At 48.9% G+C, this 25,655-nt stretch overlaps 2 protein-coding genes across 4 annotated transcripts in view; one reads left to right on the forward strand and one right to left on the reverse strand.

Annotated features, from left to right (window-relative positions):
* Positions 1-4,850: 4,850 nt before the first annotated feature.
* Positions 4,851-11,544, reverse strand: AP5B1 (adaptor related protein complex 5 subunit beta 1). The gene is made up of 3 exons (XM_075329069.1): positions 11,444-11,544; positions 11,149-11,334; positions 4,851-7,680 (listed from the first exon to the last, which is right to left on the reverse strand). The coding sequence occupies exons 2-3, from the start codon at positions 11,296-11,298 to the stop codon at positions 5,044-5,046; spliced, it is 2,787 nt and encodes a 928-aa protein (XP_075185184.1). The 5' UTR covers positions 11,299-11,334; positions 11,444-11,544; the 3' UTR covers positions 4,851-5,043.
* A 285-nt stretch (positions 11,545-11,829) lies between these two features.
* The window catches only part of CDC42 (cell division cycle 42), a 68,885-nt gene continuing 55,059 nt past the window's right edge, over positions 11,830-25,655 (forward strand). For 2 of the 3 annotated variants that reach the window (XM_075328296.1, XM_075328295.1), the window contains exon 1: positions 11,830-11,933. The gene's annotated coding sequence lies outside the window, so the exon portion shown is untranslated. The other variant, XM_075328297.1, reaches the window with a different exon arrangement.

The raw sequence follows: 25,655 nt of genomic DNA on the forward strand, positions 1-25,655 counted from the left end.
GACTCCTGCCTTTGTCTTGGATGCAATGATAGCCGGAGATCGGTCTGGAGACCACATGGGCATCGTCATGGTGTTGCCCACAAGGTCTACAGACCAATCTCTGGCTATTTAGACAAAGGCAGGACTCATTGCTGAAAAGGACAGCCTTGCACTGCCCGCCTTGCTACGTGAGAGTGGTGACACAAGATCAATGAAACACCTGTCGCTGGACGTCTGGCTCGTAGCCCAATATTTTGCAAACGCCTTCTGATGGTTTGCATAGACTCTGATCCTTTGGCCCAGTATGTGACGTCCAATTTCAGCTATTTAACAGAATGGATCCATTGTTTGACAATACCATGAAGAGAGAACGTCACACTGGACCTAAACCTGGGATCATGGTGTGCGATGGCTTAATCTTCAGTAGCTGGACCCGTCTAGTCTTCATTCTAGGGGCATAAACAGTTTAGTATTAGACTGATTTAGTTGTGGAACCAGTGAGTGGTGCAGCCATTTCTCCAAAGTGTCCCAGGAGCAGTTTTTCGACAGGCCAACTTCAGGCCACATGTTGCTCGTCCTACTTGTAGTGACCTAAATATACTACCATGTTCTGCAGAGTCTCTGGACTTGTCTCCCACGAGCACACCTGGGTCATTATTGGTTGGTGATTACACAGGAGCTGCCAGCAGTGGATCTTGATGATTTTTCCAAGTGTAACCTTCCTCAGCCGACTATTAATAACCTTATTGACAGCAGCCAAGACGGCAAAGGGGGCTTTACACGCTGCAACATCGCTAATGATATATCGTCGGGGGTCACGTCGTTAGTGACGCACATCCGGCGCTGTTAGCGACATCGCACCGTGTGACACCGAGCGCAAAAACGTGAAAAATCGATGCTCGTTGACACGTCGCTCCTTTTCATAAAATCGTTGCTGCTGCAAGTACGATGTTGTTCGTCGTTCCTGCGGCACCACACATCGCTATGTGTGACACCGCAGGAGCGACGATCATCTCCTTACCTGCGTCCACCAGCAATGAGGAAGGAAGGAGGTGGGCGGCATGTTCCGGCCGCTCATCTCCGCCCCTCCTCTGCTATTGGACAGCTGCCGTGTGACATCGCTGTGACGCCACACGAACCGCCCCCTTAGAAAGGAGGCGGATCGCCGGCCACAGCGACATCGCAGGGAAGGTAAGTAGTGTGACGGGTGTAAGCGATGTTGTGCGACACGGGCAGCGATTTGCCCGTGTCGTACAACCGACGGGGGCGGGTGCGCTTCGCTAGCGATATCGGTACCGATATCGCAGCGTGTAAAGTACCCTTAAGTGCCGGGATTTCTGGGATGGCTTAGTCTACATTAGCTGGACCCCTCTAGTCTTCATTCCAGGTACACAAACAGTTTGATATTACACTAATTTAATCATGGAACCAGGGGTGCGGCCATTTCTCCAAAGTGTCCCAGTAGCCATTTTTCGACATGACAACATCAGGCCACATGTTGCTTGTCCTAAATGTCCATGTTCTGCAGCATCTCCGGACTTGTCTCCCATCGAGCATATCTGGGACATCATTGGTCAGAGATTACACATGAGCTGCCAGCAGAGGATCTTGATGATTTTCCCAAGTATAACCTTTCACAAACGACCATTAATAACCTTATTGACAGCAGCTAAGGCAGTGTCAGAATTTCGGTATACTCCAACTGAATATCTCGAGATGTTATTTCCATTTTTTTCATCATTTGCAGATCATTAAAGGAAACCTATCACCAGATTTTGGCCTTCTAAACTAAAACTGGCACCTTAAGCAGCGCCTGTGTTGCATTCCATAAAGGTTCACATTACCCCCTGTAGACCCCAAAAATCTAATATATAAAGCTGAGTGTATGTGTGTCCGCAAAAGGAATCCGCACCGTTGCATTTACAATCACAAAATTTTGCAGACACCCCATGTAACTCAGGGAACATCATAGACTATGTTTTGACAAGAAAATTTAACCCCGCACTTTAAAGTTACTCTCCAAAAAACATGCCTCCATTAAAGTGAATGGAGCTGCGAGCTCCAGGCTATTAATAGGAGCTATGATTGGTTGCTGTAGGAACAAAGGACATTCATAGTATAAGAAGCTTATGTGTGAGGTAATATGATGTCGGGTGAGAGACATGCACAGACAGACATAGATTGACAAACAGAGACAGACAGAGAAAGAGACACACAGGGAAAGAGACACACACAGAGACAGATAGGAAAAAAAAAAGCCAGAAAGAAAGTCACACGGGAAAAGAGACAGACAGAGGCAGATGGGGAAAGAGGTACACAAAGACAGATGGGGAAAGAGAAAGAGACAGACAGAGAGAGAGATAGAGACAGACACACAGACAGACTAGGAAACAGACAGAGACTGGGAGAGAGACAGTTACTATCCCGGGCAATGCCCGGGTACTACAGCTAGTACCTATATAAAATCTCCCTTCCTCTATGTAAATTGTCTGGTCTGATGGGCGTCCTAATCTGCGCCTCCTGTCCCTCCTTTTGGCTTCCTCCTGTGCTCAATGATGTGAATAACGCCTTTGACGCCATCCACGTAGGTGGGCAAAATTTCCATATTCCCAACTCGCGCAGGCGCACTTCGCTCCACCCTCTTGCGGGCAGAGCCGAAAACATAGGTGAGCATGCGCAAACCGGTGAGTTCTCTGCACAAGCGCGAGATTTTGCCCGGCGAAGTGGGTGATGTCATCCACATCCTTTGGCAAAATCTCGTGCCTGCGCAGAGAAGTCGCCGACTCGCGCAGGTGCACCTATGTTTCCGGCTCTGAGCGAGATAGGAATATATCTGCGCAGATTTCCTTTAGCACATTTATCTGTGATTTCCAGAATTCTCCAACTTTCCCTTCTCGGTGTTACAATTTCACTGTTGCGGACTTTACTTTTCACTCTTACGCCACCATTTCTGTTTTCGTATATAAACTGGGGCATTGTGTATGTGAAATGCAACAGACCCCAGATGTAATTTGGGTCAAGAGCTGTTTTTGTTTTTTTTTCACTTGCGCCACATTTACTATACAATTTAGCCCCTTTCTACACCTTGTCTATTAAGGGAACGTGCAAAAGGGACGTAACCGAACACTCAACACTACGCATCAAAAGTGTAGCAGAAATTTCAGGCACAAAGTAAGACGACAACTAACAGATGGACTTAACTAAATAGTCTTAAGGCGAGTCCGTCAACCCAACTGACAGTATAAATTAGGCACATAGGCTTGTAGGGGGACATAGCCCCTATATAAATTGCACCTTTAGTGCTCTAATCGCTGCCTCTGTTCTACATTAACTGAAGTTTAATCAAATCTTCTAATTAGTGTGCTCAGTGCACCTTGGGTGTGGCCAAGAAGCTGGGTGCACCGTCTTACCCACTGGTTCTGCATGCCCCCACCTCCTTCACTGGTGATTGACAGGTGAGAGCAGTGTCTGCAGAGTAAACTTAGGCCAGCACTGTCACTTGCCAGTTAGGTTTGCATGTCCTCACATACCTAAGGGGTGGAACAGCGCACAGAGCTTCTTAGCCACACCAAGGGTACACAAGGCCGCTAATTAGCATATCCATTTCTGTAGGACAGATGCAGTGATTAGATTACTAAAAGTCATTCGATGAGACCAAGGTCAGCAGAGGATTGTGGACATGTTGAGTTTCAAATTGCCCAATCTGTTGTTTTGAAGATTGATACGCTGCCATCAGAGGGATCACTATGTGCAGAGTGCCTTATGATCTATAGTCTTGTACTTAGTATTGACTTTAACAGGGCATGATACAGTCTTAAAGGGAACCGGTCATCAGATTTGGCCCCTATAAGCTGCGGCCACCATCATAGCTCTTATATACTGAATTCCAGAATACTGTATATAAGAACCCAGGCCACACTGTATAACGTAAAAATCACATACTCATCTATGGGACGGACCGGTCTGATGGGTGTTGCTGATCTTCCGTCCGGCGCCTCCTCTCTGCGGCATTCTCAGTCCTTCTTCTACCCAGCCCAGCATTGCGGTCCTGCGCAGGCGCACTTTGATCTGCCCTGCTGAGGACAGATCAAAGTACTGTAGTGCGCATACGCGAGGAAAGGTTAAGATCACCCGCGCATGCGCACTACAATACTTTGAACCGTCTCACTTCTACCCATCCCAGTATGGATGACTTGGCCTACGTCATCCACACATTCCGGCATTGCGGTCTTGCACATGCGCACTTTGATCTGCCCTGCTGAGGACAGATCAAAGTATTGTAGTGCACATGCGCATTACAGTACTTTGATTTGCCCTCAGCAGGGAAGACAAAGTGTGCCTGCACTGGACCGCAATGCTTCCCTGTGTGGATGGAGTAGGACACGTCTTCCATACTGGGCTGGGTAGAGGGAGGACAGGGATCGCTGCAAAGAAGAGGTGCCGGACCAGAGAGCAGCGACCCCCCCCATCAGACCGGAAAGCAGCGACAGCCATCGGACCGGACCGCCCCCTAGGTGAGTATAATAAAGGTCTTTTTTATGTTATACACCGTGGCCTAGACTCTTATATACAGTTTTCTAGAATACTGTATATAAGATCTCACTGGTGGTGGCCGCAGCTTATAGGCGCCAAATCTGGTGACAGGTTCCCTTAAAAAATGTAACATAATGCTGGCAAGCTGATAGTTGGCGTCTTGAGATAATCTCCTAATATTAAGGAACAAATAAAGTGCTCTTGGGCTTAGTGGGTGACAGATTGGTGCTTTGTGGCCTCCTACGAGGTCCGTCGGCCCTAGTAGGGTCCTGCCCCCATGAACTACTAGACTTTTGTAACTTAAGAAACCGAGTGATCAAATAAAATGACACATTACACACAATCTTCATTATTTACTCCAAATGTCTCACATTAAAATGCACTGACTGGTACACATTTTTACCAAAAATATATATTACATTTACTAGTTTTTATATTTAGATCAGTTTACGAAATAAAACTCTTGGTGAATAGAAAAATCTGTAATAGAGGCACAAAGATACGAGGCGGATGCAGAAGTCATGACCAACTTCAATTTTGGGAAGCAGCAAGGTCTTTGATCACATCCAGTAGATGAGCGTTCATGTCCGGCAGTAGTTTCCAGTTATCAGTTCTGACCTGAAACTGAGCGGTGCCATCCAGAACTTGGGTGGACATCAATATGTGGAACCTCGGGGGCAGGACTATACCAATCTTGTATTTATCACCATGATGTGACACCACAAATTTGGAGAAATGAGACCGCACAACTTCATGAAGAGACAACTCTGACATCTCGTAGCAGAACGTGCTTTCTTCGTTAGGTTTCCCATCATCTGGCTTTAGGGCAAGCCAAAGCTTGTCAAACAGTTGGCATCGGACATCCGGTTGGCAAGACGTGGGCAACGGAAATCGGACAAAAAGTTCTGGGAATGATATAGGTATTGGATCAAGTTGCGTATGATAAGTCAGTCCGTTCTGTGTGGTAAACGTGGCATTCACAACTAAGCAGGATGGATGAGGGTCTTTTGGGACCAAGTTGATGGTGACTACAGGTGGCTTTCGACCAAAATAGAGACAGGGAACATGGATATTGCCTAATGGTTCACAAAAAACATCTGCTACCTCAAACTGGAGAATAATACAGAGTAATTTTTGGTACTTTTCTTCAACATCACCTTTGAAAGTCAAATGATACTTCAAGGCAAGCAAGGAAGTTTGATGATCGGCAAGATATTGGCAATGTTCTTCGATGGTGTATTCAGTCTCCTTAGATGCTTCCGGATAAGTTGGTAAAACCTTTGTAGGATTGTCAACCGGACATAACTGGAAAATGGCCTTTGCCGCACTGTGAACAGTTAATAGGGTGGAGAAGTTCTCACTTTCTGACATAATTGAAGACAAGGATCTTTCTTTGGTTTGGCCTCCGGTAGGAGACATGTTGAGAACTTTCCCGAGCTTATCCTCAGAGACGTTGGTAAGGAGAATATAATACAAGCGCGATCGGTCTTGAATGTCAATGTCTGAAAAATGATGCGTTAGATATTGTAACAGATCCGCCAAGGACATGAAGACGGTATTGAGATGTTTATGCTGGAGGACATGTTTGCACACAGACAATAGAGCGCTACCCAGTCGCCAGTCTCCTTTAAGACACAGATCAGAGTGAGTCACCACCTTCCTCAGGAACTTTACTGTACGAGTTTGGGGAATGGTGTTCTCCTGAGCTACTCGAGAGAGAACCTTAAGATGCCAAGGAAGATTCTTCAGAGTCTTCCGATCCACAGGAAGGTCCACGATTTGGTTCTGTAAGGCTTTGGTCAGCGATACTGGCCAAATCTGAAACTCCAGCAGGATCTGAGTCTCATTAATCAAGTTGATAAAATAAGGGGCCAAGGTGCTGTTGTTCTTGTAAAGGTCGAGGAGACTTCTGGTCAGATTGTCCACGTGTTGCTCGCAAAAATGAAAGTATCGAACAAATAGGTAGGCGGCGCGGAAAAAAGTGGCAGTGATCTCTCTACTGGCGTTTTTGTCCACCATGCCATAGAGAGACATTAGGTGTTCGAATAAGTATCCGATGCCCCGCTCGGCATGAAAGCCTTCATTTTCAAGGTAGACCATGCTCAGTAGGTTCTGTCTGCAGAGCATTGTTTGGCAATCGTCAAAGATGTTGGGGAACAGGGATGAGGTCATTTGGACGGTGAGAAGGACGGGCAAGTTCTCGCCAGGGTTGGAGTTGAGGGGTCTGTTTTCTGGAAAGTGCAGTAGGCAGTCTAAATAGAATAACTTGATGGGCGTAGGTAGCAAAGGGTGTAGCGTCATGCCCACCAGCCTCTGGAGGAGGAAGTGCTCGTCCTCCGCTGTGAACAGACTGTCCGTAAACACTGCTTTCATCTGCAGGATGCTGTGAAAACACGCTATATCCTTTGTGCCAAATAACCGGACAAGTTGCGATTTAAAGATGGCGGGGGATATGGTGCGAACCATGGCCACCACCTGTATGACCTGCCAGAATAGAGTGTTTTGGCCTACGGATGTAAGGAGATAAGAGTCCTCTAATAAAAGAGCCAGGGTAGATTTTAGTTCTTTGGTCTCGCTGGTGGACGGAAGCAGGAACAGTTGGTCACCCGACGCGGCTCGTAATTCCTTCATGTCTTTTGTAGCGCTCCATAGGAAGCTGCCATTGCTCATTAGCATCTGTTTTATGGTTCCAGTAGACGGCCCGTCTGTGTGTGCCAAGAGCTGAACAGCGTTCTTCAAGGCTATGCTGTACAGTACTACGTACGACTGATGGGCGCTGCTGACCTCTTGTTGCTGCAGGGTGTATAACTGCTCCAGTCTCTGAGAAAGCAGCCCGGGGTAGCAATTTTCCAATTCCCGCAAGCATTCGCAGGCCGTGACCCGCAGACCCCGGTTAGTTGCCCCCTGCTTCTTGTCATTGACGTCCGACGTGATCTGCATCAGCAGCGAGGCGAACTCTTGTGCGGTTTTGCAATTCCAATTGAAGTTATCAGTGGTGATCAAAATGGTCTCGATGGCTAACAGGAGTTGGCATCTTAAGGGTATACTCTTCGAGGACGATGACATCTGTTGTAAAATATTCAGCAGGATCTCAGAGGTGACTTCGCCCGATGCCTTGTCTGGGCACAGGATTGTCGGAAATTCTAAGAACAGACTCAGCATTGACACCTGAAACATGAACAATGGATTTATTAGCACCATCACTGAGACTTACAGGTCAGATGGATAGGTTATAATTAATAATAAAAATAATTAGACAGATGAGATCTAGGGAGAGGTTTGTTGTCTTAGGTCTTCAAACTTCATGGCCTAGACGCCCCTATGCCTGTAGCTGGGGAGGAATCTCGTGCCTACACATACACATCACCGGCTGGCGCATGCGCACTTTGCTCTGCTGTACTGCGGACAGAGCCTAAGCCTTATGTGAACATGCGCAAGTTGGCGATGTGTCTGCGCCTGTGCAGGAGTGAGATTTCACCTGGCTACGTTGTCATTCACATAGCTGGGGAAAATTTCGTGCCTGCGCATATACATCACTGGTGAGCGCATGCGCACTTTGCTCTGCTCTACTGCGGACAGAGCCTAAAACATAAGTGCACAAGCGCGAGCTGGCAATGTGTCTGCGAAGGCATGAGATTTCACCAGGCTATGTTGTCATCCACACAACTGGAGAAAATCTGGCGCCTGCGCAGACATATTGACGGATTGCCCATACGCACTTATGTTTTATATACATCACTGGCTAGCGCATGCGCACTTTGGTCTACCCTACTGCTGGAGAGCCTAAAACATAGACTCTACAGCAGTAGGGCAGACCAAGGTGTGCATACGAGAGCCGGAGATGTATAAGCGCAGGCGCAAGATTTCCCTCAGTTTTGTGGCTGACAAGGTAGCCGGGCGAAATCTCACACCTGCGCAGACATATTGCCTGGCTCACTCATGCGCACTTATGTTTTAGGCTGTACCCGCAGTAAAGCAGGTCCAAAGTGCGCATGTGTGAATCGGTAATGTGTATGCACAGGTGTGAGATTTTCCACGGTTATGTGGATGACACAGGAGGAGTCATCCGCATTTTTTATCGTTTTATTTTTAATGGGTCAAAAGGGGATGATCTTTATTTTTTTTTAAAACTTATTACTGTGATGTGTGAGCACTACCATGCTCTGGTGCTCAGTACTCGTAACTAGTGATGAGCGGGCACTACCATGCTCTGGTGCTCAGTACTCGTAACTAGTGATGAGCGGGCACTACCATGCTCGGGTGCTCAGTACTGGTAACTAGTGATGAGCGAGCACTACCATGCTCGGGTGCTCAGTACTCGTAACTAGTGATGAGCGGGCACTACCATGCTCGGGTGCTCAGTACTCGTAACTAGTGATGAGCGGGCACTACCATGCTCGGGTGCTCAGTACTCGTAACTAGTGATGAGCGGGCACTACCGTGCTCGGGTGCTCAGTACTCGTAACTAGTGATGAGCGGGCACTACCATGCTCGGGTGCTCAGTACTCGTAACTAGTGATGAGCGGGCACTACCATGCTCGGGTGCTCAGTACTCATAACTAATGATGATCAGGCACTACCCATTTTCAAGAATGGAAGGACCCCCACCTGACATATCCATCAATGTCAATGACTGCTCACTTTCCCCAGTGCCACGAGCTCGCTGCCTGGGGGTACCTCTAGACTCTGATCTCTCTTTCAAGCCACACATCCAAGCCCTTTTCACCTCCTGCTGCCTCCAACTCAAAAATATTTCCCGTATCTATGCATTTCTTTCCCAAGAAGCTGCAAAAACCCTAGTGCATGCCCTAATTATCTCCCGCCTGGATTATTGCAACCTCCAGCTCTGTGGCCCCTTTTCTAACACTCTCGCAGCCCTACAATCTATTCTAAACTCTGCTGCCTGGCTAATCCACCTGTCCCCCGCTACTCCCCGACCTCTCCTCTCTGCCAATCCCTTCACTGGCTTCCCATTGCCCAACGACTCCAGTTCAAAACACTAATCATGACATACAAAGCCATCCACAACCTATCTCCTTCTTACATCTGTGACCTAGTCTCCCGGTACTTACCTGCACGCAACCTCCGATCCTCACAAGATCTCCTTCTCCTCTTCCCACCATCGCATCCAAGATTTCTCCCGTGCCTCCCCCATACTCTGGAATGCTCTACCACAACACATCAGACTCTCACCTACCTTGACAAGCATCAAAAGGAACCTGAAGACCGACCTCTTCCGACAAGCCTACAACCTGCCGTAACCCTCTGTCTGATATAGCACTAAACGACCAGTTCTACCCTAACCTACTGTATCCTCACCTATCCCTTGTAGACTGTGAGCCCTCGCGGGCAGGGACCTCTCTCCTCCTTACCTGTTTGTGTCTTGTATTGTCTATGATTATTGTACTTGTCCCTATTATGTATACTCCTTTCACATGTAAAGTGACATGGAATTGATGGCGTTATAATAATAATAGTAATATTTTAATTCTATAGTTTACAGCCTATTACCAGGGTCAGTGGTGGCCAGTTTCCTAGGCAACGTTTGCAAACTCTTTCTATAAAGCTTGTAAGAGCTGCTGAACCCATCCAGCCTCGGTGCCACCGCTTTAAGCATGGCGGAGCGCACAGTCCGGATCAAATCCTCAGTGAAGCCACTAGTCTGAGCTGTCAATCATGCTACTGAAAACAAATGATGAGACCCCCCCCTTTCATAGCCGATGGTGCACCCAAGCCCCTTCATTGGCACCGGACCAGTAACATATACAACAGTGGTAGGATTCCCGCAGGGACTAAGTCCCCTATATCATTACACTGCTGGTATAATATGCATTTTGGGAGTGATGAGCGCCTCAGTACAGAGCCGCTCCCAGTAGCTGAGTCTTATGGAACAGGGATATGCTGGAGGACCGGAGGAGAGCGGCGCTGGAGGACCGGGGGAGAGTGGCGCTGGAGGACCGGGGGGGAAGAGGCGCTGGAGGACCGGGGGGGGGAGGAGGCGCTGGAGGACCGGGGGGGGAGAGGCGCTGGAGGACCGGGGGGGGGGAGGAGGCGCTGGAGGACCGGGGGGAGGAGGCGCTGGAGGACCGGGGGGAGGAGGCGCTGGAGGACCGGGGGGGGGGAAGAGGCGCTGGAGGACCGGGGGGGAAGAGGCGCTGGAGGAGAGGCGCTGGAGGACCGGGGAGGAGAGGCGCTGGAGGACCGGGGGGGGAGAGGCGCTGGAGGAGAGGCGCTGGAGGACCGGGGAGGGGAGGCGCTGGAGGACCGGGGGGGGGAAGAGGCGCTGGAGGACCGGGGAGGCGCTGGAGGACCGGGGGGGGGGGGAGAGGCGCTGGAGGACCGGGGGGAAGAGGCGCTGGAGGACCGGGGAGGCGCTGGAGGACCGGGGGGGGGGGGGAGAGGCGCTGGAGGACCGGGGGGGAGAGGCGCTGGAGGACCGGGGGGGGAGAGGCGCTGGAGGACCGGGGGGGGAGAGGTGCTGGAGGACCGGGGGGAGGAGGCGCTGGAGGACCGGTGGGGGAGAGCGGCGCTGGAGGACCGGGGGAGAGCGGCGCTGGAGGACCGGGGGAGAGCGGCGCTGGAGGACCGGAGGAGCGCTGGGGATTATACTCCCACTTTATAGACCGATGTACTAACCTTAGTTTGGTCACTCAGACTTTCACTTTGAAGATCTTTTAAGAGGTCGTCCACAAAACCCTCCGAGGTCGCACCGAGTACGAAGGATTTGGGATTGGAAGTAAACATCGCCACATCCTTAATCCAACTGCTGTTACTTCTCTCCGCCATGATGCTGAAGAGGCGTCCGGATCAGAAAACCAGACCCTGAAAGTTAAAAAAAAACAAAAACAACCCACAAAATGTAAAGAGCTGATGCATGCTGGGAGTTGTAGTTCCCCTGCTACACACCCTTATGCCATATTTACCACTTTACCTATTATGTCAGCGCCATTCAGCTGTGATAATCACTGTATGCCTCGGAGGATAACGCAGAACGTCCCTTCACATGGCTGCGCCCAACACACTCTCTCTGTGATACCCGAAAGTAGCTAAACAGGAAGCTGCCTACCAATGACCGGAAATGATGCACACTGTCGGCCATCTTTGATGCGGGCAGATCGGTTTTATTTCTCTATGGGTTTATTTCCAAGTACAGAGATAAATATGCCATTTTTAACAAAAGCAAATGTAATACAGAAATGTTAACTAAAGTTCTGGGTGATAATGCCCTTTACGTTTTTTAAAAGCCTTGACTGCCCACAGTAAAGATGGCGTCCTGGATACTTTTTCTTTTGAAAATAGACTGCAGTCTCAGCCCATTCGAGCGCGGTGACGTAATGACGCTCTGCTTGCCCCTGCCCATCAGCCGAGGAAACCCTGTGTAGAGCTGCCAACGCCCGGTGGAGAGACGGGGAGAGAGTGAGGTAGGTGGGCGCCGTCACCCGCCGGTGAGAAGTCGGGGGGAGACTGGGGAACGGGCCGGTGTGAGTTGGCCGACTGTACCGGAGGTGAGGCCCGGGACGGCGCATACAGGGCGCCCGGCAGTGGGTGTCGGTGATCCGGGACTCCCGACTTCGCCCACAGAGGGGGTAACAGTCTTATTGGCCCGGTCTGTGCTCCCCCGGTCCGCCCCGGGCTCTGTTTGTGTCTGGGCCGCGCTCTCAGTTCCGGGTGTTGAGGTGGCGCTCGCAGCGGGTGTGTGGTGACCCGGAATCTGCGGTGGGCCGGCGGGAGGACTGAGCGGCTCTGATACTGCCGGTGCTCAGCAGGATGTGGCTGGATGGACGTGTCTGCCGCTGTTTCGGGGGTGACAACGCCCTGACATCTTGTTTGGGGGGAGATCATGATGCCCACGGCCCCAGAGGGGGGCAGAGGCCAGAGATTGGGGCGCAGCGGGGGTGCGCTGCACAAAAGAGGGGCATAGCTCGGGGAGGGCCCTGCACAAAACGGGGGCACAGCTCGGGGAGGGCCCTGCACTGAATCTGGGGATCAGTGTCTGCACATCAGGAATTGGGGGGGTCAGAGGCCTCCAGCAGTGCTGTGCCCGCAGGGTGGGGGGCTGTGCGTGATCTGGGGGTCTGTACCATGAGATTGACATTCATATTCAGCAATTATGGATCAGGCAGTGGATGGAGACTATAGGGGGGATGGGGAGCAGGGCGGAAATGCAGCAGGGAGGAGGCTGCAGGGGGGGAGGGAGGAGGGGCAGCTGCCTGCTATATGTCACCCTGCATCCAGACACTACGTCTATATGATGGGCCGTGTAGCGCCTTCTGGAGTGATGCTGCTGACGACCTGAGCACTGCTAATGCCATCTGCCAGGATGTGTATAGATAAGAAAATATACAAGATGCAGCGTCTTCAGTGGTTGATGCCTTTTAATGGCGACCTGAGAAGATAGTTACCGTTTTTTTTAATTTTTTTTTTATCTACTGGATAACACTGTACAGAGATTATTCCTGTATATATGAATGATTATTGCTTTCCAGATACAAAATGCTTTTGCTTAAATTTGATCTTCAGGTCTATGAATTTGGGCTGTAGACTGCAAAATAACTAAGTTATACTTAAACATTCTGGTCTGTGTAGTGACACGGCCACAGGGATGACTTGTCAGGTGGCCGCGGGGGCGCAGCGCTGTGGACGTCACATCGGTGCGTATATTATAGCGTTTGCTTTTGCATTTTGGACCCAGATTCGGAGATTTGTATTGTAAAGAACTCGTACAATTGCCGTTTAACAAGAATCCTCCACATCAGGATATTAGACACTTGATGTTATTATTGTTCATCCATTTTCTGTGCATGCTTTATTTTTCTTTACCCCCCCCATTCCTTACGTTTTTCTTTACCTCCCCCATTCCTTACGTTTTCTTTGCCCCCTTCCTTCCTTCCTTCCTTACCTTTTTCCTTCCTTCCTTCCTTACCTTTTTCCTTCCTTCCTTCCTTACCTTTTTCCTTCCTTCCTTACCTTTTTCCTTCCTTCCTTACCTTTTTCCTTCCTTCCTTACCTTTTTCCTTCCTTCCTTACCTTTTTCCTTCCTTCCTTCCCTTTTTCCTTCCTTCCTTCCCTTTTTCTTTATAACCTTCCTTCCTTCCTTCCTTACCTTTTTCCTTCCTTCCTTCCTTACCTTTTTCTTTATTCCCTTCCTTTCTTTCTTTCTTTCTTTCTTTCTTTCTTTCTTTCTTTCTTTCCTTCCTTCTTTCCCTTTTTCTTTATAACCTTCCTTCCTTCCTTACCTTTTTTCTTTATTCCCTTCCTTCCTTACCTTTTTTTCTTTATTCCCTTCCTTCCTTACCTTTTTTTTCTTTATTCCCTTCCTTCCTTCCTTCCCTTAGATTTATTTTTAATGAAAAAAGGTATCTGCTGTGGTAGTCAGGCCATGTAGAAAAAAAAAAGCTATATATGAACATACTTTATTTTTTCTTCCCTCTTTTATCAGTTTGTCCTGTTCTTATTCATATTTCCTGTATAAATAGCAGACAAATGTCTACCATTCATTGGGCAAGATTAGAGTTGAGCGAGTACCTGACTATTCGTACCCGCTATGCTTATATCGAGTACTGTCTAATACTCGCGTATTCATTCCTAATGCGTGTGTAATGCAAGTCACTGGAGAACACTCGCAATGTAACGAGTAACCCGAATCCTGTATTATTCGTGCGAGTAGCGAATAGTGCTGCATTCAGGTTACTTGTTACATTGCGAGTTTTCCCATTGACTTGCACACCTTACTCGGAATGAATACGTGAGTATTAGGGTATGTGCGCACTAGGCGTTTTTTTCACGCTGCGTTTTTATGTGCGTTTTTGTCTCAAAAAACGCACCCGCGGCTAAAAAACGCGACAAACTCATGCGTTTTTGCCGCGATTTGGTGCGTTTTTTGCTGCGTTTTTGCTCACTGCGTTTTTAATCAGCGCACAATGCCATTAAAGATTGTTGATGAAAAAAAAAGGTCTGATGTCATTTCCTTCTTCAAAATGTTCATTGTATGCAGGAGAGCAGACAGACAGCTGCAGAACTACAAGGCTCAGCATCCTCCATTCACTAGTGTATGCAGGAGAGCAGACAGCTGCAGAACTAGTGTATGCAGGAGAGCAGACAGCAGCTGGAGAACTACAAGTCTCAGCATCCTCCATTCACTAGTGTATGCAGGAGAGCAGACAGCAGCTGCAGAACTAGTGTATGCAGGAGAGCAGACAGCAGCTGGAGAACTACAAGGCTCAGCATCCTCCATCCAGGACTGTATGCAGTTTTTTGGCCAAAAAGAAAAAAAAAATGACATGGGCTTCGCCATATTTTTGTATGCTAGCCGGGTACAGCAGGCAGGTACGGGCTGCCCCCAACCCCCAGCTGCCTATTTGTACCCGGCTGGGAACCAAAAATATAGAGAAGCCCTTTTTTTTTTATTTCATGAATTTCATGAAATAATTAAAAAAAAAAAAAAAAAAATGACGTGAGCTTCGCCTAATTTTTGAGTCCAGCCGGGTACAACTAGGCAGCTGGGGATTGGAATCCACAGTGCAGGGTGCCCAAGCTTTCTGGGCACCCCACTGCGAATTGCAGTCCGCAGCCACCCCAGAAAATGGCGCTTTCATAGAAGCGCCATCTTCTGGCGCTGTATCCAACTTTTCCAGCTGCCCTGATGCCGGGTGGCTAGCTGGGTAATAATGGAGTTAAGGCTAGCTGTATATTATCAGCTAGCCCTAAGCCCGAAATTCATGGTGTCACGCCAATATTAGACATGGCCACCATGAATTTCTAGTAATGATAAAAAAAAAAACACAACACACAGAAAATTTTTTTTATTAGAAATAAAAACACAACACAATTAGTGACTCCATCTTTATTGAAACAAAGAACCCCCCTCCGCAGTAATCCTGGGTTAGGGTCCCGCGCCGTCCAATCCGGATCCAATATCATCTGATCGGTTTGCTGGAAGGCAAAGCGATCAGATGATGTGTCAGGATCCAGGATGTGAATCACATCACACATCAGCTGATTGTATAAAAGCCGATTATACAATCAGCTGATTCATCAGTAGAAAAAAAAAAATACTCGTGTGCTGTGCTGATTACCGGCAGCCCCTGCGGCGATCGATTGGACAGGAGTCTGATCCCGTCCGATCGCTGCAGGAGCTGCCGGTAATCAGCTGATGAAGTCCCCTGACGGCAGGATCAGCTGATAGCCGGCCGGGCAAGAAAAAGCCGGCGAGACTACGATCAGCTGATGCGTTAGGTGACTGCATCAGGTGATCCACCGCCAGGTCCTGCAAGCAAGGTTCTGCCCCGGGGAGACTCACACAGCCAGAGCGGCGGTACCGGGAGGAGATGGGAGCGGGCATGGCACCGGGACCCTGCAGACAGGTGAGTATATATGACATTTTTTTTTTTTTCTACTGTTCACTTTTGTTTTCGCCGCTGCCTCCACCTCCCGCCCAGACATGGCGCCGCCCGGCAGCATACATGCCCAGGACGGGAGGTGGAAGCAGCGGTGACGGTACCGGGAGGATTCACGCTTCTGTGTTTACCAACAGAAGGAATCCTCTTCCTGTACACGTCACTTTACTGCCCACCCCTTGCGTTTATAGCTGAGTTTTTAGTCATAGAAAACGCGGCTATATGCGTTTTTCATTGCGTTGTTGAACATCTCATTGAACTCAATGGGTGAAAAACGCAGAAATAATTGACATGCTGCATTTTTGTGGTCACCACAAAAACGCAGCTACAAAAAAAACGCTGTGTGCGGACAGCACTTATGAAAACCCATAGACATTGCTGGGGAAGCAATGTCACTGCGTTTTCAGCACAAAAACGCGGTAAAAACGCCTAGTGCGCACAAGGCCTTAGACAGTATTCGTTATGAGTATAGTGAGTGCGAATAGTCAGGTACTCGCTCAACTCTAGCCAAGATTGATAAATTACATAAGGAAAACAATCCCCCTGTTCTTGAGTTACTTGTTACTGGCAATCCACCATGTGGGTCGTGAAGTGGGACGTGTGATTATCCAAAATCCAGCTTTTCTGGGTCCTAGAAAGAGGAGTTTCTGCACTTATAGGAGCTAGAACGGCTGCTATGGGAGCAAAATGGATAAAGAAACGTGGGTGACTAAGCTACTGTCAGGGTATGTGCGCACTAGGCGTTTTTTTCACGCTGCGTTTTTATGTGCGTTTTTGTCTAAAAAAACGCACCCGCGGCTAAAAAACGCAGCAAAAACGCATGCGTTTTTGCCGCGATTTGGTGCGTTTTTTGCTGCGTTTTTACTCACTGCGTTTTTAATCAGTGCACAATGCCATTAAAGATTGTTGATGAAAAAAAAAAAAAAGGTCTGATGTCATTTCCTTCTTCAAAATGTTCATTGTATGCAGGAGAGCAGACAGCAGCTGCAGAACTACAAGGCTCAGCATCCTCCATTCACTAGTGTATGCAGGAGAGCAGACAGCTGCAGAACTAGTGTATGCAGGAGAGCAGACAGCTGCAGAACTAGTGTATGCAGGAGAGCAGACAGCTGCAGAACTAGTGTATGCAGGAGAGCAGACAGCTGCAGAACTAGTGTATGCAGGAGAGCAGACAGCTGCAGAACTAGTGTATGCAGGAGAGCAGACAGCTGCAGAACTAGTGTATGCAGGAGAGCAGACAGCTGCAGAACTAGTGTATGCAGGAGAGCAGACAGCTGCAGAACTAGTGTATGCAGGAGAGCAGACAGCTGCAGAACTAGTGTATGCAGGAGAGCAGACAGCTGCAGAACTAGTGTATGCAGGAGAGCAGACAGCTGCAGAACTAGTGTATGCAGGAGAGCAGACAGCTGCAGAACTAGTGTATGCAGGAGAGCAGACAGCAGCTGCAGAACTAGTGTATGCAGGAGAGCAGACAGCAGCTGCAGAACTAGTGTATGCAGGAGAGCAGACAGCAGCTGCAGAACTAGTGTATGCAGGAGAGCAGACAGCAGCTGCAGAACTAGTGTATGCAGGAGAGCAGACAGCAGCTGCAGAACTAGTGTATGCAGGAGAGCAGACAGCAGCTGCAGAACTAGTGTATGCAGGAGAGCAGACAGCAGCTGCAGAACTAGTGTATGCAGGAGAGCAGACAGCAGCTGCAGAACTAGTGTATGCAGGAGAGCAGACAGCAGCTGCAGAACTAGTGTATGCAGGAGAGCAGACAGCAGCTGCAGAACTAGTGTATGCAGGAGAGCAGACAGCAGCTGCAGAACTAGTGTATGCAGGAGAGCAGACAGCAGCTGCAGAACTAGTGTATGCAGGAGAGCAGACAGCAGCTGCAGAACTAGTGTATGCAGGAGAGCAGACAGCAGCTGCAGAACTAGTGTATGCAGGAGAGCAGACAGCAGCTGCAGAACTAGTGTATGCAGGAGAGCAGACAGCAGCTGCAGAACTAGTGTATGCAGGAGAGCAGACAGCAGCTGCAGAACTAGTGTATGCAGGAGAGCAGACAGCAGCTGCAGAACTAGTGTATGCAGGAGAGCAGACAGCAGCTGCAGAACTAGTGTATGCAGGAGAGCAGACAGCAGCTGCAGAACTAGTGTATGCAGGAGAGCAGACAGCTGCTGCAGAACTACAAGTCTCAGCATCCTCCATCCAGGACTGTATGCAGTTTTTTGGCCAAAAAGAAAAAAAAAAATGACATGGGCTTCGCCATATTTTTGTATGCTAGCCGGGTACAGCAGGCAGGTACGGGCTGCCCCCAACCCCCAGCTGCCTATTTGTACCCGGCTGGGAACCAAAAATATAGAGAAGCCCTTTTTTTTTTAATTATTTCATGAAATAATTAAAAAAAAAAAAATGACGTGGGCTTCGCCTAATTTTTGAGTCCAGCCGGGTACAAGTAGGCAGCTGGGGATTGGAATCCACAGTGCAGGGTGCCCATGCTTTCTGGGCACCCCCACTGCGAATTGCAGTCCGCAGCCACCCCAGAAAATGGCGCTTTCATAGAAGCGCCATCTTCTGGCGCTGTATCCAACTCTTCCAGCTGCCCTGAAGCCGGGTGCCTAGCTAGGTAATAATGGAGTTAGGGCTAGCTGTATATTATCAGCTAGCCCTAAGCCCGAAATTCATGGTGTCACGCCAATATTAGACATGGCCACCATGAATTTCTAGTAATGATAAAAAAAAAAAAACACAACACAGAAAAATATTTTTATTAGAAATAAAACACAACACAATTAGTGACTCCATCTTTATTGAAATAAACCCCCCAAAGGCAAAGCGATCAGATGTGTCAGGATCAAGTGCCTGAATCCCATCACACAGCAGCTGATTGTATAAAAGACGATTATACAATCAGCTGATGCATCAGTAGAAAAAAAAAAAAAATACTTATGTGCTGTGCTGATTACCGGCAGCTCCTGCAGCGATCGATTGGACAGGAGTCTGATCCTGTCCGATCGCTGCAGCAGCTGCCGGTAATCAGCTGATGAAGTCCCCTGACGGCAGGATCAGCTGATAGCCGGCCGGGCGCGAAGAAGCCGGCGAGACTACGATCAGCTGATGCGTCAGGTGACTGCATCAGGTGATCCACCGCCAGGTCCTGCAAGCAAGGTCCTGCCCCAGGGAGACTGCATACAACCAGAGCGGCGGTACCGGGTGGAGCTGGGAGCGGGCATGGCACCGGGACCCTGCAGACAGGTGAGTATATATGACATTTTTTTTTTTTCTACTGTTCACTTTGGTTTTCGCCGCTGCCTCCACCTCCCGCCCAGACATGGCGCCGCACGGAGCTGACATGCACAGGACGGGAGGTGGACGCAGCGGTGACGGTACCGGGAGGATTCATGCTTCTGTGTTTACCAACAGAAGGAATCCTCTTCCTGTACACGTCACTGTAGTGCCCACCCCTTGCGTTTATAGCTGCGTTTTTAGTCATAGAAACGCGGCTATATGCGTTTTTCATTGCGTTTTTAACATATCATTGAATTCAATGCGTGAAAAACGCAGTGGAAAACCCAGAAATAATTGACATGCTGCGTTTTTGTGGTCGCCACAAAAACGCAGCTAAACAAAACGCTGTGTGAGGACAGCACTTCTGAAAACCCATAGACATTGCTGGGGAAGCAATGTCACTGCGTTTTCAGCACAAAAACGCGGTAAAAACGCCTAGTGCGCACAAGGCCTCAGTGTTTTAGACCGGATACACACTTCTACATTATGTCCTATTCATACTAAGTACAATGATGGATGGTTTAAGCTGCTGCTGTTCTTGGAGCTTCTTCCTATAATTTTTTATGATGCAGCCCATTCAACGCAATGCTGGAGAAGTGTAGTATCCTTATCCACACTGATATGAAACTAATCGCTGTCAGGGCATGCTGGGAGTTGTAGTAGACCTTGAACATATTAGATTTCCCTTGGTGACCCTGCGGCCTATGGCCGGGCTCCGGTATTGGCAGCTTGTTCGCTCTTCACTTCCTGCAGCCCCTCCCGTTCTTATTCACAGTCGGCTCTGACGTACTGGGCAGGACCCGGGACAGTAAGAGAAGAGGAATGTCTTTTCTCCCCGGCTTGTGTGTCCACTGTCATTTTCATACAGTGAGCACAAGATATGGCTGTGATTTATCGGATCGGCGCTGGTAACGTGCGAGGTTCTTAGTTTACCGTTTGTGTGTGTTTGTGTGTGTTTGTGTGTGTTTGTGTGTGTTTGTGTGTGTTTGTGTGTGTTTGTGTGTGTGTAAAATCTCGTCACGGGTCACTAGTCACCTTTCTGCGATTATATTGCAACGCAGGTGACCATTTTTGGAACAGTCTTAAAAGTGAATGTATATTGGACAATAATCCTAGTGTCTGCTCTGGTTTGTATTGATCCCTCTGATCTGCCAGTTTTGTCTGTAGAAAGGATTGTGGTAGGGGAAACCTGAAAGGAGGTGATGAAAAAAATCAGAGACTTAGTATTGATGGATTATTTGTAAAGGGTTATCAGTATTAAAGGGAACCTGTCAGGTGCAATATGCACCCAGGACCACGAGCAGTTCTGGGTGTATATTGCTAATCCCTGCCTAACTGTCCCTGTATACACTAGCATAGATAAAGAGATCTATAGAAAAAGGATTTCTAAACATCTTTTACTGTATGCTAATGAGCGCAGGGACTAGTCCACTGGGCGTTGGTTCCCCTTTCCGGTCGGCGCCATTAGAATGTTAGTACGCCCCTGTGGGCATGAATAAATGTTAATGAATACGCAGCGTCACAGGATGATGACCTCTCCGCCAACATCATGTCTGACGGGGGATTTCTGCTCAGTGCGCATGACCCCGGAGTTACGTTCATTGCGCACTATGAAGCCGGGTGTACGTGTCCTGGCTTCACACTGAAGTAGTGCGCATGACCCAAACTCCGGGGTCATGCGCACTGAGCCGAAATCCCCCGTCGGATGCGATGGTAGCGGAGAGGTGAGTGAGATCATCCTCTGACGCTGTGTATTCAGTAGCATGTTAGCATACCCACAGGGAGATACTAACATGCTAAGGCTATGTGTCCACAGTAAAAGGTCCCTGCGGATTTTTTTGCCTGAAAATCCGCAACTTTCGCGGCAAATCCGCACCCGCGGATTTGCCGCGGATTTGCCGCGGATTTACCGCGGATTTACCGCGGATTTGCCGCGGATTTTGATGCGGATTTTTTTTTTTTTTTTTTTCCCCATTCAAAACAGAAAATCCGCACCAAATCCGCACCAAACAATTGACATGCTGCAGTTTGTTCCGCATCAAAATCCGCGGCAAAATCCGCAGCGGAAAAATCCGCAGCATGGGCACAGCATTTCCAAAATGCCATTGAAATGGCTGGGGAGTAGCTGTGCTGCAGATTTTCGGCAAATCCGCGCTAAATCCGCGTCAAAATCCGCGTCAAATCCGCGATAAATCCTGTAGCGTGGGCACATAGCCTAATGGAGCCAACCGGCAAGAGGAACTAACACCCAGGGGACTAGCCCCCTCGCTCATTAGCATACAGTAAAAGATGTTTAGAAATACTTTCTATAGATCTCTTTATCTATGCTAGTGTATACAGGGACAGTTAGACAGGGATTAGCAATATACACCCAGAACTCCTCGCGGTTCTGGGTGCATATTGGACCTGACAGGTTCCCTTTAAATAGCCAGTCTGACACCCTCATCCATCAGCAGTTGTCAGATCTGGCTGGCTGTAAACACCGGAGTCTGGTACCGCCGAGATCCTGACGCCGATACATACTGCCTGATCCACGGGCATGGAGTCACACTCAATGTACAGTTTCAGACTGGTATGTTTGACTCTGAAATGCTGCGGTGTTTCAGAAAAAATAGCCACCGGGGACAGAGGTGCACTATAGACTATTCAGACAGGAGGGTCCTAATCCCCTGTAGACGGGTCTCTGCCTATACACGGACAGACCTGCCGGCCATTGCCAGCGGGAGGGAAGAAGCTGTGGTCGGGCAGCATGGATCAGCCGTGAGGTTCCCTTTTAAATAGTAGCTGATCTGCGGTGCTCAGGAGCAGCCGCTGCACAATGAACCGAGCTGCGCAGCTCCTCTCAGTTCAGTCTTTACATCCGGTCACAGCTAATTTCACCTTTTTGTGAGGTTGCTGGGGCGCTGGATAGGGTATCAATATTGTATCCCCGTTACACAGGTTAAAAATCAGCCAAATGGGCGATTGTAAGAACTTGTTCTCATTCATGTGCTGCAAAATCCTGTCCCGAATACCTGACGAGTAAGGAAGCCGTCTCCATAGGCTGGTCGTGTCATGGGCTCTGAAATGAATGTTTCCTGTGGCACATTGCCCATGTACAGGGGTAATGCTGCCTCTATTGCTGATGCTGTATGGGGACTGAGCCATCATCATAAGGATTTCGCAGCCCCCATGCAGCTTGTAAGGCTACTTTCACACATCAGTTTTTTGCCATCAGGTTCAATCCGGAAAAAAACGGGTAAAACGGATCCAGTACCGCATCCGTTTTTTCCCCATAGACTTGCATTGTTACCGGATTGTACCGGATGGCTTTGCGGTGCATCCGTTTTTTTCCGGATGCGGCAAAATAAATAAATGCGGCGGCCGGAGGCAACGTAGCTTGCAACGTTTTTTTGTCCGGCAAAAAAACCGCATCGCGCCGGATCCGGCGCGATACGGCGTGTTTTACAATAGAAGCCTATGGACGCCGGATCCGGCGTAATGCGGTAAAAAACGGATGCGGCCGCCGGATCCGTTTTTCTAAACTGAGCATGCTCCAATGTAATTAACAAAACGGATCCAGCCAAAAAACGGATGAAAAGGATGCAAAAACGGATGCAAACCGTATCCACCGGATCCGTTTTTTAACGGATCCGGCATAACGGATCCGTTAAAAAACGGATCCGGTGGATACGGTTTTCACCTTTTTTTCAGGATCCGTTGGATCAGGAAAAAAAAGGACTGTGCCTGAATACAGAAAACTGATGTGTGAAAGTAGCCTAAGTAAAAAAAATGGCCTTAAAGGGACTCTGTCACCAAAGCTGCAGCCACCACCAGTGGGCTCTTATATACAGTAATCTAACATGCTGTATATAAGAGCCCAGGCTGCGCTGTAGAATGTAAAAATGACTTTATAATACCTAAATGGTCACTCCGGTGCAGATGGGCGTCTCCGTTCTCATGCGGCGCCTCCTCTTTCGGCCATCTTTGTCCTCCCTCTTCTGAAGCCTGTGTGCATGACGCGTCCTATGTCATACACACTCGCCGGCATTGAGGTGCCACTTTAATCTGCCCTGCTCATGCTTGACCTCCGTCTCCATTCCAGTCATTGTCTATAGGACTGACAGAAATAGCCGGGCACTGTAGACAGTAAAGCCGTATTTGAGAATGAGCACCCTGTCTTTCAGGATGGGGGTCCGCACAGTAAGGTTCCTGAGCCCTGTTCTTGTGATCGTCTGTCCCAGCGGTCAGACTTCTAGAGAGTAAAGGCCCCGTCACACGCAGCGATATCTCTAGCGAGCGTACCCGCCCCCGTCGTTTGTGCGTCACGGGCAAATCGCACAATATCGTTAAGAGCCGTCACATGGACTTACCTGCCTAGCGACGTCGCTGTTGCCGGCGAACCGCCTTCTTTCCTAAGGGGTTGGTTCGTGCGGTGTCACAGCGGCGTTGCTATGTGGCCGCCCAATAGAAGCGGAGGGGCGGAGATGAGCGGCCGTAACATCCCACCCACCTCCTTCCTCCCTCGTTGGCAGCGGCCGCAGAAAAGCTGTAGTTCGTCCTTCCCGAGGTGTCACACGTAGCGGTGTGTGCTGCCTCGGGAACGACAAGCAACCTGCGTCCTCAACAATCAACGATTTTTTGAAAATGAACGACGTGTCAACGATGGACGATTTGGTGAGTATTTTCCATCGTTAACGGCCGCTCGTCTGTGTCACACTCAACGACGTCGCGAACGATGCCGGATGTGCGTCACGGAATCTGTAACCCCGGCGATATAGATCGTTGCGTGTAACGGGGCCTTAAGTTATCCCCTTTCCATCGCATAAAGAATAATGTTTGGTTCTCGGAATAACCCTTTAAGGCCCTGTGTGCACTGGGAAATGACTTTTTCTTAAAAAAAATCCGCACCCTCTGGCAGAATTCCACACCCGCGGTTTGTTGGGGGTTTTTCCCGTGGGTAGGTCCCTGCGGTTTTTAACAATTATGTAATGGCAAAACCACAGGTACCTGTGGGGAAAAAAGTGACATGTTTCTTTTTTTTGCTGCAGAAATTCTGCAGCAAAAACCTATAGGTAAAAAAAAAAAACCTCAGTGCGCACGCAGCATTTTTAATTTCCCATAGATTTTGCTGGGGAAGGACGACAGGAAGGTTATCAGCAAAAACAGCACCTATTCTGCAGCATAAACAGCGTCAAAAAACGCAGTGTGCGCACAGGGCCTTAAGTTCGGAAATCCCCCCCCAAGGATCTGAAATGTAAATATATGCAATATTTGTGAATGCTTTAACCTCGGGACCCCAAGCTGTGCTGCAGACGAATCACAGGCGGACCCCGGCGGCTTCTCCCCGCCCGCTGACAGTGACTGACAGGCCTACCTATGTGCATTCACTATTGGCGGACAGGAAGAAGCCGCTGGGGAGCCGCCTTTCCGACTAGTCTGCCACATGGCTCGATCCACGGCGGTTATTAAAAGTATGTGCCCCCCCCCCTCTGAATTGCTGCAGCATTTGAGTCAAGCATACCCGGTTGTGATAATACAGCTAGTGGATATGGTGCATGTATCCACTATCAGGTTCCCTTTAATTCCACCCCTTGGGGCTTCATTGTGACAGCCGGCATCTGCCTCTGCCCCTGAGAACGGTCTCCTATGTGTGAGCGGGTAAGCTATTGCTCGTTGGCATGGGCAGCTGGCACCACAATGACGGCAGTTATTGCGTACAGTCACTGCAGGTCATTCACACACAGAGGACTAGCAATGAATGATAATATTGAGATGGCCCCAGAAGTAGTAATCCTGTGAAAGTTCTTATTGTCTGACGACAGCTCAGAGCCAACTGGCTGCAGCCGAGATCTGACCGGATTATTAGCCTTATCCATTGCCCGGTCTGCTTGGGTTTTGGTTGGTGACTTACTGGTTGTACCCTCCTGTTGCAGAAGATAATCCTGACCATTGTCTTCCCTGAACAGCGCCACTCTTGTCAGTAGTCTGTGTCTGGCATTGCAGCTCCGCTCCTCTCCCTTGAATAAGTGATCTGCTGCTTCTGAGTTAAAGGCATGTCTATAAGACAACCCCTTTAAAAAACGTATTAAATTATACAAATGACCTGTATGGCTCATTTCACAGCACCTGAGCGGTGATCATGGAGGCGTTGCAGCTATATGTGGTCTGTGCCAGTGAATTGAACAGGACACTTGTTACCACCACTTCATTCAAATTGCACTGCTGTGGAGGGACGGGGGCTGTGGATACCGCCTTTTAAAAGACCACCCCTTTATCCACACTCTGACAGAAATTCCGTTTGTTTAGATACGACTTTTGGATTGCAATTTTTCATTTGCGCTCATAGACAGGAGTAAAGATTCAGGAGTTTCTTTGGTCTTTGCTTCACACGGCAGGGAATGATGGGCCTCTATGGCATCTGGCCCGCTTCATATCCCCCTGTGTACTGTTAGTGGAGTTTACCTCTCCACTGATCTGGCAGCCTTTTTCCTG

Source organism: Anomaloglossus baeobatrachus, chromosome 11 (genome assembly GCF_048569485.1).
Source record: "Anomaloglossus baeobatrachus isolate aAnoBae1 chromosome 11, aAnoBae1.hap1, whole genome shotgun sequence".
In the NCBI taxonomy this organism is placed as follows: domain Eukaryota; kingdom Metazoa; phylum Chordata; class Amphibia; order Anura; family Aromobatidae; genus Anomaloglossus; species Anomaloglossus baeobatrachus.